This window comes from Peromyscus californicus, unplaced genomic scaffold (assembly GCF_007827085.1).
Source record: "Peromyscus californicus insignis strain IS unplaced genomic scaffold, ASM782708v3 Scaffold_15__1_contigs__length_86483966, whole genome shotgun sequence".
Lineage (NCBI taxonomy): Eukaryota > Metazoa > Chordata > Mammalia > Rodentia > Cricetidae > Peromyscus > Peromyscus californicus.
In genome coordinates, this window is record NW_026294447.1 from 76,693,245 (window position 1) to 76,710,320 (window position 17,076).

At 42.7% G+C, this 17,076-nt stretch overlaps 1 protein-coding gene across 2 annotated transcripts; it reads left to right on the forward strand.

Moving 5' to 3' along the window:
- Positions 1-26: 26 nt before the first annotated feature.
- Positions 27-15,281, forward strand: Atp6v1d (ATPase H+ transporting V1 subunit D). 2 transcript variants are annotated; one of them, XM_052739498.1, is made up of 9 exons: positions 27-186; positions 4,561-4,678; positions 7,955-8,034; positions 9,298-9,365; positions 9,887-9,931; positions 11,188-11,291; positions 11,790-11,856; positions 13,148-13,226; positions 14,665-15,281. In XM_052739498.1, the coding sequence occupies exons 1-9, from the start codon at positions 146-148 to the stop codon at positions 14,804-14,806; spliced, it is 744 nt and encodes a 247-aa protein (XP_052595458.1). In that variant the 5' UTR covers positions 27-145; the 3' UTR covers positions 14,807-15,281. The 2 variants fall into 2 exon arrangements, with proteins under 2 accessions (XP_052595458.1, XP_052595459.1); XM_052739499.1 differs by lacking the exon at positions 27-186 and adding an exon at positions 549-694.
- Positions 15,282-17,076: the final 1,795 nt, after the last annotated feature.

Here is a 17,076-nt window from a genome sequence, read left to right on the forward strand (position 1 = left end):
CCCTGTAGCCTCCCTAGCAACGCGAGAGGGTCAGGTGACACCATCAGCTGACTCCGGCGGAGGAAGGCGCCCTGGTAGCCAGTTGTGGAGGTGCAGCAGTCACGATTGCCCTGCCGGGGGCCCGCGCCCAACAGTCACCGTCAGAATGTCGGGCAAAGACCGGATTGAAATCTTCCCTTCGCGAATGTAAGTGAGAGAAATAGGACAAGTGACATCGGGCTCCGGAACCCCTTCCCGGAGCGCATTCCTGCGTACCTTTGGCCACCAGCGAGCTTCCTTGTTTTTGGGGACCGGGGTCTGCCCATGAGTTCAGAGCGAGGCTTCCTTAGGGCCCCCTCACCTCTTCCTTCTGAGCGGACAGACTAGGGGGAAAGTGGTTCCAGTCTCAACGAAAAGGAGTCCGCCTGCTGGCTTTTTTTTGGAGGTCTGATGTCATTATACTCATTTTTTCCTCCCCGCACACCCTCTGAGCTGCACACACAGTTTACATAACTGAGCCGTCGCCATCTCCGCCTCCCAGGCCTCATCAGTGCCGAGGGGGTGAGATGTAGACGTTAAAAGGTGGCTTTGACCCAAGCTCTCAGACGGAAGTTATGTGATGAGAAGCATGTAGACGGCCCCTAAGCCAAAGTGGCCCTACCGCAGCTGTCGGTTTTCATCTTGGATCCCGTCAAATGTCACCTGCTGTGGGAAGGTAGACCTGCGCTTCTGAAGCACTCCTTCAGCCTCGTGATAACCGTACTTTTTTCTACCTCTAGCCGTCACTCATGACGTCGTCACGTGGATATGTTTGGTGGGATCTTTCTCTCCCACCAATCTCTCTATGGGCTGTCTTCTGGATGATGGAGGCATCTTTAAATGCATAGCAGGTCCTCAAAAATGTTCCTTGAACCCTCGCCCTGGGACCGGCTCAGTTGCAGGGTGCCTTTCTGTGTTGGCCTACATCTTTGTCAGGGGAAATGACGTTTGTAAAGGAAAATTTGAAGTTTTCTCAAATATGCATAATAACTTGTGGAGAGTAAAGATTGCTCTTATTTGTGCTCTTTTGCCCCTTAGGAAGGAAACCAGTTTTTACTCTGATATTTAGGTCTTTTCATTGAGGTCCTGTTTTGGGGTGGGTGGAGTATGTGTGTGATGCTGTATTATTTTCCTTAGCCTATCTTTTTTTTTTTTTCTCCTCACAGAACTCGAGGACTCTTTAAATAGTCATATTTAAATCCCCGACTGAATTTCTGTCTCTGCCAGAATGTGTGTAGTTCTGAATGAATGAAAAAGAGTTTTGATTATTTTTTAAAGGACTTTTTAGCTGTCACCTCACTGACCTTGAACTGACAGACTGTACTAACCGTACAGATGGGCAAGCTGTGGAAGAGATGCAGTGCCTGTGAAGTAAATAAAGATCCAGACTTCCCCAGCGCCGTCTCGAACTCAGCATGCTATGACCCCATCCAGACTTCACCGAGACACCAAATTCCAACACGGCTTCTGGAAACAGAAGGCTATGCCCCTAGGATGGCCCCAGTCCTCCCCTCATCCCGATTAAAGTGCCGCTGAGTAGTAGTAACCCAGTGGCAGAGCTCTTGCCTAGCATACACAAGGCCCTGGGCTGAATCCCCCAGCACCTCAAAAGTGAAAATCACCATGCCTGCCCGAAACAAGTGAAACTCAAAGCCGACAGAAGAATTAAGTACTTGTTTTAGCTAACACCTGGTCCTAGACCTCATTTCCACAGAACATTTATTAAAAAGGGTTTGTTTTTTTTACAGTTGGATATATATTTTGTATAACTCATAAATGTGTCAGGGACCTGAGAGAGCCCTTCTTTGAAAGGTCATCAGCCAGAAGGATGGCTTCTCTGTGTCTCTGTATCTGGGAGGCTAGACTCCTAATTTGTTTAATTGTCAGCAAGCAGACGCAGCTGACCCAGCCACAGGTTGGACTCACCATCCCTTAGTGATTTTCATTTTTCTGGCTCTGCTTGGGTCTTACTCATCCTTTTAAAACGCCCAGGCATGTCTGCATGAACCAGAATGGAGCTCACTTTTTTTTTTTTTTTTTTTTTTTGCCTTGCTGTCAGTGGTCTCACTGTTTTTAAATAATGTCTGGCCATATTTAATCACTATTCATAACGCTGATATGTTCTTATTTTCCTTGGAGCATTTAAATTAGGACTAGGAGGTGAAAATGGGCTTCTTTTGGGCTTAGGCAAGAAAAATGATAGGCATGTAAGGGTGAAAACTTACTTGAGAGCACTGGGCCTGCTGGGCGAGAGGAAGTCAGGTGTAGGAAGTACATGTTTTTCCCGCAGCCTGACAGCGGGCTCTTTGTCATACAGTCAGATGTCTCTGATTCAGCAGGAGACACAGTCACTGTTTTAGCTGAAGGTCACACTTCTTGTTGCTTTGCTTTTTGGTAGGGCCGAGCAGCTCTGAAACAGAAAAGAACAAGTCTAACAGCCATGGTCTAGATCACACAGGACTGGTTTTGGTTCCACTTGCATACTCTTGGTGCTGTTGCCCTGTGGAATGTTGCCTTCATTCAGGTATCACCAGAGAAAAGGAAACAAGTTTAGGTGGAAGCAGAGGATGTGGCTCAGCCATATGGTAGAGCACTTGGCCAACATGCACAATGCCCTGACTTTCAGCCACCAGCACCACATATGCCTGAAGCCCAACACTCAAGAAGCAGAGGCAGGGGTTCAAAACCAGCCTGAGATACATAAGACCCTGTCTCAAGGTGGAAAAAAAAAGGAGGGGGGACACAAAAACTAGTTAATAGAACTCAGGTAAATTCTAGGTTCTTATAAATGTTCAGGCAAATCACCCTTTTTTCTTTCTCTTTTTAAAAAAATTCTGTGGCATGGTCTCATGTGTCCCAGGCTAGTCTCTAACTCATCTATCCCAGGCTGGCCTTCAACTTCCAATCTTCTTGCCTCTACCTCCCCAGTGCTGGGATTACAGGTGTTCACCACTCCATCTCCAGCTCTAGTTACTCTCCAGTCTCACTAACTGAAAACCAGAGGTGCAGTCATCCAGAGGGAACTTGAGTTTTAGCTTATCAATCGGTCCATCCATGAGCTCCAAATTGGCAGGAATCTGCAGTGCTAGGAGCAACCTAAATTTTATCCAACTTTCTCTCCCCACTCTGTGTGTGTGTGTGTGTGTGTGTGTGTGTGTGTGTGTGTGTGTGTGTGTGTGTGTGTGTTACATGCGTGTTGCATGCAAGCTTGTGGGTACATGGGCCTGTGGAGGTCCGAACAGGATGTCTAATGTCTTATTCTGTTGCTTTCCTCCACTTTGCCTTGAGAGAGTCTCACTGGAAGTTTGTGGTTTGGGCTAGGCTGACTGATCAGGGAGCTCTCAGCATCTGTCTGTCTCTGTCTACCAGTGTTGGGGTTCCAGGCACATGCAGGCATGCGTGGCTGTCTACCTGGGTACTGGATCCTTATGCTCGAATAGCAAGTGCTCTTACACATTGACTCATCTCCCCAGCCCCTCATCCAATCTTTTGACTCTTAATTCTGGTATTTAGTGTCAACAGTGCAGAATGTTCTGTGTACACATTGGTGTGGGTGGCTCTTGTTTAGCTGGAAACTGAAGCGGCTTCACTGGACTCAACCTCTGGCGAGGCTGCTCTCTGCAGTCCCCCACTGCTAACTACCTGTCAGATGGAGAACTGGTCAGGTGCTGCAACTGAACAGCTTTCAGAGGGAGGCAGTGTGGAATTGGGGTCTGGTGAACCTAGCTTTGAGCCACCTTTTGAGTCTTGGGCAAGTCACGGGAATCAAATCCAGTTCAAATTCCCACCTGCTTGTTCTTCAGTGAGAAGCTGTGGGGAAATTGCTCTACTTTTCTGAGCCCCACTGTCCTAAAGTTAATGTCTAAGGTTTTCTCCATTTGTAGAATTACCTGTTACCTTAACCTCTTAGTGGAAGTTTTTAGTAATCAAAGGATTTGCCCACAGATTCACTAATACATGCTGTTTTGCTGTTGTGTCTGGATTGAGCAGTCTGTTGAGAGATTATATTACCGAAACACTTTTTTTCACTATTTAATTTTGTCATGTGACAACTAAAACAGCAATATCACTTTCCACTATTACTTTACTTTGGTGTTGGAACTTCTGGTGAGGAAAACATGCAGTAAGTTTAGGAGGCTTCATTCAGAGGTTAGCTTGCCACTTACAGGTCTTACATATGCATTTGTTACTGGACACACTTAAAAATTCATTCACAAATGATAATAGGGTCTTGGTTTATGACAGGGAAGCACTTGAATACCACGCAGTAATAGAAGTGTAATGTAATGCATCATTGTGGATAGAGTCTAGAATGTACCATAAAATGTAGCAGTAAAAAAGTAAGCTTATGTTTTTCCCAAGCCTCATGTCCTGAAGAAAGCCATTTCTTGTTTCTGTGAGTCCTTTGTGGATCTGTTCTTTGCACCTGAATGAGCACATTCATTTCTTTGTTCTCGTGAGATGGCATATAAATCTGCTGTGGAGGTATTTTTTGTGTCTTTTAAGTGGTGACAGTACGTGTTTGCATTTTTTTTTTTTTAGGGCTCAGACCATCATGAAGGCTCGATTAAAAGGAGCACAGACTGGTCGCAACCTCTTGAAGAAGAAATCTGATGCCTTAACCCTTCGATTTCGACAGATCCTGAAGAAGATAATAGAGGTAGAGTAAGCTTGCTTGGTGCAGGGTATCTATTTAATGTATGGCTAAGGACAATCAAGTATGACTTCAGCACTTACATTCCCTCCCCCCTCCCCCTTTCTTTCTGGTGGTGGGGATTGAGCATAGAGCCTCACGTGTGCTAAATACACACCTTATTTACCACTGAGGTAAATATCTACTTCCTGATTTTTCTTTAAGTCAATTTTTCTCCTTTCAAAAATAATAATCCTTTATAGTAGGTGTAATAATAGAGAATAGCTGGCACATGTACACAGAGAGATTTAAGTTGCCAAGAATCATTTTAACACCTAAACTCTGTCATAGGTCTGCAGAACCACGGGATCTGATCTGTGCCTTGCCTGCCTCTTTGACCTCATGTGGAGTGCTCTTCCTAATGCCCCCTTCCAGGGCCTTTTCATTCTGTTGTATGACTAAAGTGCTTTTATCTTAGTCCTTTTAAAATTGAGATAGCCCAGGATGGTCTCGAACTCACGGCAGTTCTTCTGCCTCAGTCTCTCAGTGCTGGGATCACAGGCATAAGGCGTAGTATCTGGCTCCCTAGAACTTCTTTTGACTGGCTTCTCTGGTCATTGTGATCTCAGAGAGGCCATTGCTGATCATCCAGTCTGAAGTGGCTACTGTTTTCACTTGGGTCACATCTCCTCCTCACTTTAGTCTTACGCCAGTACAGACAACTGCATGGTGGTTTCTCACCTGATGGTGTCACTCCTACTAGAGAATTGAAATTCCAGGGAGTAAGGACTTGGTCTTTTCGGTACTCTAGTTCCAGTGCCTGAACTAGTGCCAGCACATAGTAGGTTCTGTTCAGTGGTTATCTTGGGCAAATGGTGGGTGACTTACACAGAATAGTGTGTCAACAATACAGATTCATTCTCAAAACTGAAGATTCTTTTGCTAGGTCTCTTCTTGCCTCCAGCAACCCTGTTTCTCATTTCCCTGAGTTAGTTTTAGACACTTTCTAAATATGTATTTGTTTATTGTAGTTTATGTGTGTGTGTCTGCCACACATGTGAGCACATGCCACAGCATGTGTGTGGCGGTCAGAGGACCGCATCAGGAGTTGGTTCTTGCCTTCCATCTTGTTGAGGCAGTGTCTCCTAGTATCTGCTGCTGACCTGTGTACTCCAAACTATATGACCAAATGATTCTTCTGGCCCCGCCAACTGTCTCACGATAGGAGTGCTGGCATCACAGATGTGTGCCACTGTGTTTTTTTTGTTTTTTTTTTTTTTTTTTGAGGCAGAGTCTCACTCTGTAATTCTGGCTGGCCTAGAACTCTTGATGTAAACCAGCCTGACCTTGAATTCAGAGAGATCTGCCTGCTTCTACTTCCCGAGCACTGGAATTAAAGGTGTGCACCGCCATGCCTAGCCCATCTGGCTTTCCCATGGGTTCTGGGGATCAAGACAAGTCATCAGGTGCTTTTTACCCTCTGAGCTGTCTCTCTGACCCGTGTTTGTAAAGAGTATTCCCAGAGTATTATGTGCATACACATGGATTTTTAAAGTAACAGTAGTATTAAATTCTGAAGTGTTTTTGCCTTGCTCCCCACTCCCCTGCTCCATGACACAACACAGCTTTACATATCAGTACATAAATCTGTCTTATTATAATACCTGAATGGTATTCTTTTGAGAATAATGGAATAATGATGTGGCTGTTGTCCAATGTTTAGTCTTTTTTTTTTTTTTTTTTTTTTTTTTGGAGACAGGTTTTCTCTGTGTAGTTTTGGTGCCTATCCTAGAACTAGCTCTGTGGACCAGGCTGGCCTGGAACTCACAGAGGTCCTCCTGCCTCTGCCTCCTGAGTGCTGGTGAATTTCTTCCCTTTTCATTTGAAAAAGGTCATTATACATTCTAGTAAATGTATAAAACACTAAAAATATTTCCTTCATATCTGTAAACTAAAGGACAACTGAGCTCTCTTTTGACTCTCTTAGATTTGGACCTGTGGACTTAAAATTGCTAGGCAAGTGCTCTTCCACTGAACTACGCCCCCTGCTCCTGAATTAAAAAAATAAAGAAAATGATTAAAAATCCTTTTTATTTTGTTCAGTACTAAGTTTAGCCCTCTGTCTCCCCTCACCCTGCTTTTAGACAGGGTGTCACTTACAGGTCAGTTGGAGGCTGGCCTTTACTTCAGCCCTCCTGCTTCCGTCTTCCAGCACTGGGATTCTGTGTGAACCACTGGGCCTGGGACTCCTTGTAGATCTGAATTATATAAGGCTTAGAAAGGCTTAAAAGGGCTAGGGAAATAGTTTTATTTTGTTACTTTATTGCTACTTATTTATTTTGAGAGAGAGTCTTACTTTTTTGCCCAGTTTGCCCCTGAATTCATGGGCTCAAGCAATCCTCTGGACTTGATTAATCTTCTGAATAATTGTGACTACAGGTTCATAACACTACACCTGGCTTGCTGGCTGCCAGCCTGGCTCCAGTTCCAATAAGAGACCCTGTGTCAAGCAAGTAAGATAGAGTCATAGAGCAGAACCACCAATACCCTTCTGCACATACATCTGACGTGTGTGTGTGTGTGTGTGTGTGTGTGAGAGAGAGAGAGAGAGAGAGAGAGAGAGAGAGAGAGAGAGAGAGAGAGAGAGAGAGAGAGAGAGAGAGAGAGAGAGGAGAGAGAGAATAAAAGTCCTGTTGAATATGCATTGATCTCCATTTTAGGGATGGGTGGAGGCATGTTGTAAGATAGGAATTTGTCATTTTGTGAATGGATGGACAGTTGAATGGTCTTTTTATTATAATAAATTCTCACATAGACCTGGGCTTGTTTCTGAGTACTCTGTTCTGATTCTTCTCTGTTCCACACCAGATATGTTTCCTTATTTTAACAGATTTTTAATATTTGTTCAGCTAATTTCCTACCCATATTACCCAGTTTCTCTTTTCTTAAAAAAAAAAAAAATGGCTATTCCCAAGCATTTCAGCTGATTCTGAAGTCTATATGCCAGTGGGGTTTTGAACGCTAAGAGAATTCAGAAGATTAATTTGAGCACATCGACATGGACTTATTCAAGAAGAGTGGAGCCTCACTAGATTCACTTTTCTGTTTGTCAGTGAGTTTATTTTAATTTTCAAGCTCATGGTTTCCTAACATTAACAGGGACTTGACCAAAACTGTTCAAAACTTGAGCTTTGTATTTTCTCATTATTAAATCAGTTTTTGATGCTGATACTTTATATAAAATGCCGACTGTTGAAGGAACCAATTCTGGTATGATGTTGTTGTTGGTTTATGCTTTCTCAGACTAAAATGCTGATGGGTGAAGTGATGAGAGAAGCTGCCTTTTCATTGGCTGAGGCCAAGTTCACAGCAGGGGACTTCAGGTAAGATGACAGGACAGGGTGTTTCCAGTTCATAATTTCCTAACGTTTTCATAAAGAATGTATGAACATTAAAGACAAAGGCTGCAGTTGTTAGGAATACTTCTAACATCCTAACCTTAGCCCCACTGCCTGTTACCCTCCAAATGTGTCTTGTTTATAGTGGCAAGTGCAGAATACTTGCTGTTTTGAAGCCTGTTTTCATTTTACATTGTGTCCTAAACATTTTCCCATTTCACAGGTTTGTCTTCGGAAGAAGTCTTATAACCTATTAACCTTTTCTTCTACTGCCAGATCTTTGAGTTGAATGCTAGATTTTTGAAATCTGAGGGAATGAACTGTGAACATTTCATACATACTTACTTTTGTTTCTAGGATACATTGTTTGAGATTGAAATCCATTCAAAATGGAGAGCTTTTGGCTTTGGTCATGTCATAGCTTAACAAAGCACACAAACTGGCTTGCAAGTGGATTATGCCCATTTAGTTCCTCACGATCCCCTAAGTAACTGTGCAGATAAGCGGGTGTTACTCATACTTTGAAGGAAAGTATTTCTGAGAGTCCATGGCTAGTTAGGGACAGAGGTGGACCTTGTTTTCTGGACTTTCTAGTTTCCTTGTCTAGTGACATGGGCCCCACTTACTGTAGGAGCTTTTCCTGCCAGGAAGGCCTTATGCCCGAGGGCCATAAGGCCAGCTGAGTTGAGCAGCAGGTCTTACTGTCTGCCAGTGCTGGTAGGATAATATAATGGGCTGTTCTTACGTTCCCAGCAGAAGGGGAACATTAGTAGAGTGTATCTTATGTGGTTATGGGGAAATTCTCTTTTTTGGTAACAGATGGTGAGTTGGATGACATCAGAACAATGTTAGGATAAAGACTGGGAAATAGCAGCTTAGCCAGCTGAAGAGCAAACCTAGAAGGAAAGAGTTTTCTTCAGTGTTCTGCTAGGAGTACACCCTCTAAAGTCACATACCCACTTGTGACTGAAACACAGCCGTCCACATACTAACTTGGTTGTCCTATGGCTAGGGATTTAGCTGTTCTTTGTTCTGCACTCTCTGAGGGCCTCTGCTGGCACTAGTGAGTTTTCTGTTGTTGAGTAAAGATGACTACCAATACATAAGGTGACTTAGAGTGACTTTTTACTCCTGGTTTCAATGCTGTTGATTTATTTCTTCAAACAAGAATAAATAAAGCTCTTTTTTCTTCTCTCTTTCCTTCTTCCTTCCTTCCTTTCTTTCTCTCTGTCTCTTTCTTTTCCCCAGCACCACAGTTATCCAAAATGTAAATAAAGCACAGGTGAAGATCCGTGCAAAGAAAGATAATGTAGCAGGTAAGTGACCAGCCCTGAGAGTCCCTGCAGGGGTAAAGGTGACATTTACAGCTAATCAGCTGCACGACAACATCTTAATGTCCCAGTTTCTCTTAAATAAGAACAGCTTGATGGCATGTTAAGACCTTAGCTTGCCTAGTACTCAGGATAATTTGACTTTTGAGTAGAAGCAAACTCTTGAGAAGACAAATTCTTAAATACAGTACTTGAAGCCATTTACAGTTCCAGACGTAATCTCTTGGTTTTTAGTATTTGGTTTAGTATTTGGTACTTAGTGTAGAAAGCAGCACAGCTTCCAGGAGGCAGAGGCTAACTGATCTCAAAGTTCCAGGTCAGCCTGTTCTACAAGTGAAACCTTGTCTTACGAAAGAAAAAAGAAAAAAAAAAGAAAGAAAGAAAAGCTGCCTGGGCTACATAGGCTATTCTAGAAGAGCCAGAATCCATCCAAGGACGGGGAAATAGAAGAAAAACCAAGTCCGGTTTGTTTGGGAATCCACATCTTCATTGTTTTCATTTAACAGGTGTTACCCTACCAGTGTTTGAACATTACCATGAAGGAACTGACAGTAAGTGTGGACATCTTATGATGTATAATTTTAACTGAGAAATACAGTTGGTCGTCATTTGCCATTTAAAAACATGAGACTTTGTCTTTTATTACCAGTTCACTAGTAATAAAACCCAGACTTTGGTGTTGTCTCTTTGGTTAAACTGTATTCACCATGGATTATTTATAATTTCTGGTGTGTGTCTTTTAAAAGTAGAATAAGATCTTATATTCTGTGGTGCATTCTGAATGCTGGATCTTTCTAGACAGTTTTAGCTCACTTCAAGCTTTTTGGAATTGTTCCTTTCCTAATTTGGCAGCATTTGTGAGGATAAGTAACACTGTTTAGTCTTCCTCCAAGTGATGAAGTAGTTAACCTTATCCCATATAAAATTACTTTTTCTTCTGCCTTGCCTGTCTGATTGGTTCATGAACTTGCTCATTGAATTGTGCAGAATGTTAATTGTGGCTCACATAAAGGAATAGTCATCTGTACAGAAAGTTTCCATGTAGTAATGGCATTGACCACTATTAGCTAATTCATCAAGCTTGTGAAGTGGTTCAGTTTGGTGATGTAGCTCTGTGGTAAAGCGTTGTCTAGTGTGTTTAGTTTTGGATTCTATCCCCAACACACACACACACACACACACACACACACACACACACACACACACACACTTCTTACCCAAGTTCTGTTTAGTATTTATAGAACGTTGTCATCTAAGCATACAGCCATTACCATCTCAATCAGACAAGCTGTGGTAACCTGCAAGAGACCCTGAAGATGGGCTTGTTGACCTTCCTCAGAGAGAAGGTAGGGTCATGAGATCCTTAGCTGAGAGTCTAGTCATTCCCTCAGGCATTTCGTTCTAGCTGCACATGGTCTCTGGGGGTGATAGAGAACACTGAAGACTAACTAAAGGGGAGCCTAAACTATGCAGCTAGAGGGAAGTTAACTATGCTAGGAGGAGACTTCCCTGTGAGGCAACTTTTGGGGTCACCACATCCCTATAATATAAGCCCAATAAACTCACAAGTTCACCAGGCTAGACTGAAGTGGAATTGTTAGCTTGGTCTGTCACTGGTGCCCTGTTGGGTGAGCAGACACCTGTTCATGTGGGCCTGGAATGGGTATTTTGTGTTTGGCAGTTGCATTTAATAGGAGTTAAGTGTGTTTGTCTTTCCATGTTTGTTATTATTCTGAATTGTCTTCCTTTTGGGAATTTATGATTATTTGCTCCCTAATTAAAAATGTTGTCTGACTGGCTCTTTCAGGCTATGAACTGACTGGCTTAGCCAGAGGTGGGGAACAGCTGGCTAAGCTAAAGAGGAATTATGCCAAAGCAGTGGAACTACTGGTGGAACTGGCTTCACTGCAGGTGCGTGGCGGCTAGAACTCTCCAGTGTGGCCTCTGATAGTCACTGGGCAATGTCAGGGCTTGTGGTGGAGCACACTCAACTCAGCTGAGCCTGGTGAAACAAGCCTGTGATCTGACCGCTGGAGTGGTGGCTTCTGCTCACCCGCCTCTGCTCTTTGTTAATAAAGTGCAGAGTGTTGTTAATAACCACTTCGTTAATAAAGTGGTGCGCCTGCACTCCGCTAGATGGGAACAGCAGTGGTTGGTACTGGAGCTAATGCACATGAAACATGGTCCGTGTATGTGGCCAGTCACTGCATATCTAGGTTAGGAGTGAATGAATGCTTCTCCATGGAAGCAGCACTCATTCTATAGAAACCTCACGTGAATTCTGTTTTTAAGGCAGGCTGCAAAGTTAGTTGAATGTTTTCTGTAAGTGCAGTCTGAGTCGGGTCAAGAGAACAGGCATGACCGATTATGGAGATGTGCGCTTGTTAATAATTTGTCCTTTTATTTTAGACTTCCTTTGTTACTCTGGATGAAGCCATCAAGATAACCAACAGGCGTGTAAATGCCATTGAACATGGTGAGTCCAAGCTGCTGGGAAGCACTTTGTTCATCCCCCCCCCTACCCCGCCCCGCCCACTTGTTAGGTAGCTGCTAGTACTCAGGCCCAGCATTCCAGGTTGAGAGGTGAGATGTGCCCCTGCCACAATGTAGACAGAAATGTGTCTGGCAGTACGAAAACACGGGTGCATCCTGAGGGAGTTCCAGATCTTGGAATGCTTGTACACTTCTGCTTATTCATGCAGTTAGTAAAGTTCTGTTCCTTACGAGCCTCAGTGCTTTCTTAACTTCTGTCCATTGGGGGATGATAACTGTTGTGTTTTTTTTTTTTTTTTAAACACATTAAATCTTTAAATCTCCCCGTTAGGCTATTCTTGTTTCATTTTGCTACATTTATTTTCTATCTTTTATGCCACTATTTTAAAAATAAACCATGTTAAAATGTTCATGGCTGAAAAACTCAGTTTCCATGAAAGAAATGTTTATTCAGCCTTAGGTAGGAGAGGAGCAAAGAAATCCCTTCAGCTGGTGCCCTGACAGTATTAGCTCATCTGAAACTGTGTATGGCCACATTACTTGGTGGTGCCTTTGTCCAGGCTAGGCAAGTGTTGTACCACTGAGCTACACCATCCCCAGAAACACAGTTCTTGTCTGCTTTCCAGTGTCAGTCTTTGTCTCTGAACTTCCATCAAAACACAATGGGTAAGGTTAATAGTTCTCAACTTCAGGAGGATAAGAACATTCTGTGGAAAGCAGAGCTGAATGACATACAGAATGGTCCCAGCATTCTCTCCTTTCATTTTCAACTATGGTGTTAGCCAGGTGGTGGTGGCACACGCCTTTAATCCCAGCACTCGGGAGGCAGAGGCAGGGGGATCTCTGTGAGTTCGAGGCCAGCCTGGTCTACAGAGTGAGTTCCAGGAAAGGCGCAAAACTACACAGAGAAACCGTCTCGGAAAACAACAACAACAAAAACCCCAAACAAACCATGGTGTTCTAGTGTATTTAAGCTAATATCTGGCTTATTGTGACCTGTTCAGGTAGACTTAGTAGTATTCAGCATTAGATCTGTTTGGGCCCAGTCTTGCTATCTGTATGTAGAAAGGATCCTGGAAGGACACATGCCAAAACAATGACAACGTGATTTTATTTGCCTGGATTACATCTCTTTTTTAATTCTTTTCCAAATTCTCTTCATTAAGTATACATTATTTCTACAATTAGAAAATAATAAGTACTGTACAGCTAAATATTGGTAATTTTTTGAAAGGGCATTTAAGTTCTCACATATGTGTATTTTTAAACTCTAGTTATCATTCCCCGGATTGAACGCACCCTTGCCTATATCATCACAGAGCTGGATGAGAGAGAGCGAGAAGAATTCTATAGGTTTGTTGGTTTTTTTCCCCATACACTAGTCTCAGTTTGCTTAGTGACTAATTTACTTAACATTCTTTTGAATAAGCAGTTTATTTTATTCTGTTAAATAAAAACAAGAAATAAATGTTGGGCATATGGTGCTTATAATCCCAGAACTCAGAAGGCAAGACTATGCTTAAGGCTAGCCTGGGCTATATCAGAATATATACTAAAGACAGTAAGACTGAAAGAAGAAATAACAGTTGTCCCCGTTACCTGCATCTTGGTCTTCCATTTCAGTTTACTGTGGTTAACTGCAGTCCACAAATATTAAATGGAAGGGGAAAGACCTAGTATGTAGTATGTTTTCAGTTGTGTGCTCTTCAAGTAGCGTGAGAGGTGGAGGTGCTGTGCTATCGATGAAGCATCATTTCAGCTAACACACCCACCCTGTACACCCACCACCTGCCATCAGTCCCTTGGTAGCTGTCATGTTACGGTGGCTCTTGTGTTCACAGAGGCTCTGTCTCCTTTAAGGAAAGAGGTGAAAGTTTTTGACTTAAGGAAAAATTTGTTAATCCCTCACTGTACTTAATTTTTAGATTAAACTTTATCGATTTTTCACACTTGCCTTAGTATACAGAGACAGAGCTGAGGCACTAAGGGCTGACTGTGCATGAAGGAGGCATACTATACAACATGGTTTCAGATCTATGGGTCTTATAGAGTCTCCACTGCAGAGTGAGACGACTGTATTCCCAAAGGCTGTGGAGATCGGTGTCATGTTCTGCACATAGATCAAACATGACAGCTCCAAAAATTAATGCCTTTCAGAAAAACTAGAAGATAATTCTTTAAAACAAAAAGAGTGATTGGGTTGGATGTCTCCTATGTAAAACCCAAGATGAGAAATGAATCAAGCTAGCCACTCCATTCAGCGCACATTGAATACGTGCAGGTTGATATAAAATACTTGGGCATTCCCCACTAAAGAATCACACCACTAGAGAATTAGCACAGTATATGGTGAGGAAAAACATGCCCACAGCTTGTTCATGGAGATTAGAGCAGGAGTGGCAAATATTAACCAAAGGGGCCATGCTCTAAGTTTGCAGAAGTAGAGGGTGGGTGAGAGGAGTGTTTAGGAGCATGCGTGAAGCAGCTCAGTGTGATGCAGAATTGTAGTTACCATTCGTGTTCAGGGTTGTAGTGATACAAAAATTTTGAAAACAGAATGCTCAGAATCTGTCCCATTACAGGATGGATTTCAAGTTTTACTTAATGTCGGCTAGGGTGTCTGCAATCAGGTATTAATAGGCTCTTCCCTCCGACATGTTAAGATGGCTTTTAAATGACAGAAAAAGAAAGCCAGACTCTAGTTTTCCTGGGTGTACTGCCTAGTTACAGAACCTGAAGACGTTCACGTTCCTTGGCACTGAAACAGCACTCAGAAGTCTCCTTCCTGCAGGCTAAAGAAAATACAGGAGAAGAAAAAGATTATCAAGGAAAAATTCGAGAAGGAGTTGGAGCAGCGGCGAGCAGCTGGAGAAGTGATGGAACCTGCCAACCTGCTGGCTGAGGAGAAGGACGAGGACCTGCTGTTTGAGTAACAGCCCTTCGCCCCCTTCAGACCCAGCTCCGTTTTAGCTCAGTGTGTAGGTTTGGAATGTGTGGGTATTTATTTTGGCATAACAATTTCCCTGGCTGTAGGATTAAGGATGCCCTGTGAGACCATTTCTCCTGCACCAGAATTCAGCAGCCACTTGTCACAGTTGAATGAGACTGTACAACATGCTCAGCAGCTTACATCATTTCCTCTGTGAGAGTGTCCTACAATCCTATTTAAGTAGTTTCATTGGTACTTGCAAACATTCATGGTCTCAGCCAACTGCTGTGAGCAGCCTTCGTTCCTACTCACTTGCAAACCTTGGCGCTGTTGTCCGAGAGTTCGAAGCCACTGTTGTGTTACTGTGGTCTCCTCAGCTCTACATCTATTTTTGTTTGCACGATAAGTCTGCCTGTAATGGAAGCAGTTCTGCCCATTTCAATGTGACTTATGAACAGAGTAAAATGATTTAAAAAACATGTTGTTTCTTTTTCTTTTTACTAAGAATAGTGGTTATGTCCTTGTTTCAGATCAGTGACCTTATTGCCACTCACAGCTTTTATCCCTATCTCAGTGTGTTACTAGGTTTATTTGAGATAGTTAATGCATTTTGGAGTAAGTAACTGCCAGTGCTAAGCAGGCTTCCTAACACATCTCTCCTAAGAATGATACTAATCCCTACTTTGGACTAACCAGATAACTTTGGATGTTTTAGAAACAATAGCATTTTGCTGTCTTTTATGAAGATGAGATGCCGAAGTGGACAGACCAGGGAGTGCCTTGAGTTTTCAGTACTGTTTGATTTGGCATGACTGTCTGTGATTACTCACACTGTAATGCAACCAGTTTCAGGCATTCTGGGCTTGACTGGGCATGACACAGTTATGGGAGTGACACTAGCATTAATATATTATGATAACTGCTATCACAAGGTAGACTTGTAAAGATGTTAAATGATTATGGAAACATTTAGGACTCTTTGCCAGGCACTTACTGTTTTGTGTGTTTATGTTCTCAAAATAACCAACCATATTAAGGTTTTTTTTTTAAGTGGTACTAGGGAGTGGCCCATGGCCTCATGATAAGCAAGCATTTACATTAAGTCACATCCCCAGTCCAAAAATACATTGTTTTAGCTCATTCCATGGAATAAAAATTGAGACACATTGGCGCTTGAGTAATTGCTTTTAAGTAAAAAGGCTGGAAAGTGATGATGGTGAATCCAGAATTTAACCCAAGTAGTGTAACTTCAGTTATATAAAGAATCATATTTATTATGTGTATAGGTACGTAGAGGTGGAGGACTGTGTACCACAGTTCACACAAGTCAGTTTTCCCTTTGACCATGTGGGTCCCAGGATGGAACTCAGTAATCTTTATCCATTGAACCATCTCACTGACTCTACCTTCAGAGGTTCACACTTAACCTTTTGTCTGTTTTGATGTGTGATGTACATGTTTGTATGTGCATGTGGAGGCCAGAGGACGCCCTTGGGAGCTATTCCTTAAGACCTGCCTTTTTTTTTTTTTTGAGAGCCCTACTGGCTTGGCTCTTGCCCAATAGGCTAGACTAGCAGGCTAGCAAGCCTCGCCTCTGTTCTCCAATGCTGGACTTATAAGTATGCACTACCATGCTGCTTTTTTTCTACTTGGGTTCTTGGCAGGGTATTGAACTTAGATCCTCTTGGCAAACCCTTCAGTAATCTCCCAGTCTCTATCTTTTTTATCCTTGTCTCTTCTATATTTAAAATTCTAAGTATTCAAGAGCAAGATAGCCTGTCTCAGAGGAGCTGATTTGTAGGAAACCAGATGTGGCTTATAGGAGAAAATGTCAGGTTCAGAATCAGTTTAGTAGCCAAGTTCACAGTAGGTGGCATTGAACTGTTCAGCAATCAACTTCCCAGTATCTTGGTGAGGTATAAACTGTACCATTTCAGTTCTGCATATGGAGAAATTGAGCAGCTGATATAGGTCAAATCGCATAGGTGGAAATAAATACGAGTCAAGCGAGACTTATTACAGAGGCATAATCCTTGAGCACTCAGCACTGCTCTTAGTTTGAAAAGCATCACATTTGGTGATTTTATTTTTACAGATTTGGTGATTTTATTTTTAAGGAAATCCATTCACTTGAAAGCATTGGACCAAAGGAATTTAAATTTCTCATGTAGTGTCATTAAAGCTCTGGTACTTACTGGGCTTGCCTCAACTGTCCAGATTGACAGGTGAGTTCCTTTTGAAATAGTGTCTTGTATGTTCCAGGGTGGTCTAGAA

What these genes read in the sequence shown, in the direction of transcription:
- Atp6v1d (XM_052739498.1), top strand. Translation starts at nt 146, where the DNA reads ATGTCGGGCAAAGACCGGATTGAAATCTTCCCTTCGCGAAT. An exon ending in TCCTGAAGAAGATAATAGAG is followed by an intron (nt 4,679 to 7,954) that starts GTAGAGTAAGCT and finishes ATGCTTTCTCAG; the next exon opens with ACTAAAATGCTGATGGGTGA. An exon ending in TGTAAATGCCATTGAACATG is followed by an intron (nt 11,857 to 13,147) that starts GTGAGTCCAAGC and finishes TTTAAACTCTAG; the next exon opens with TTATCATTCCCCGGATTGAA.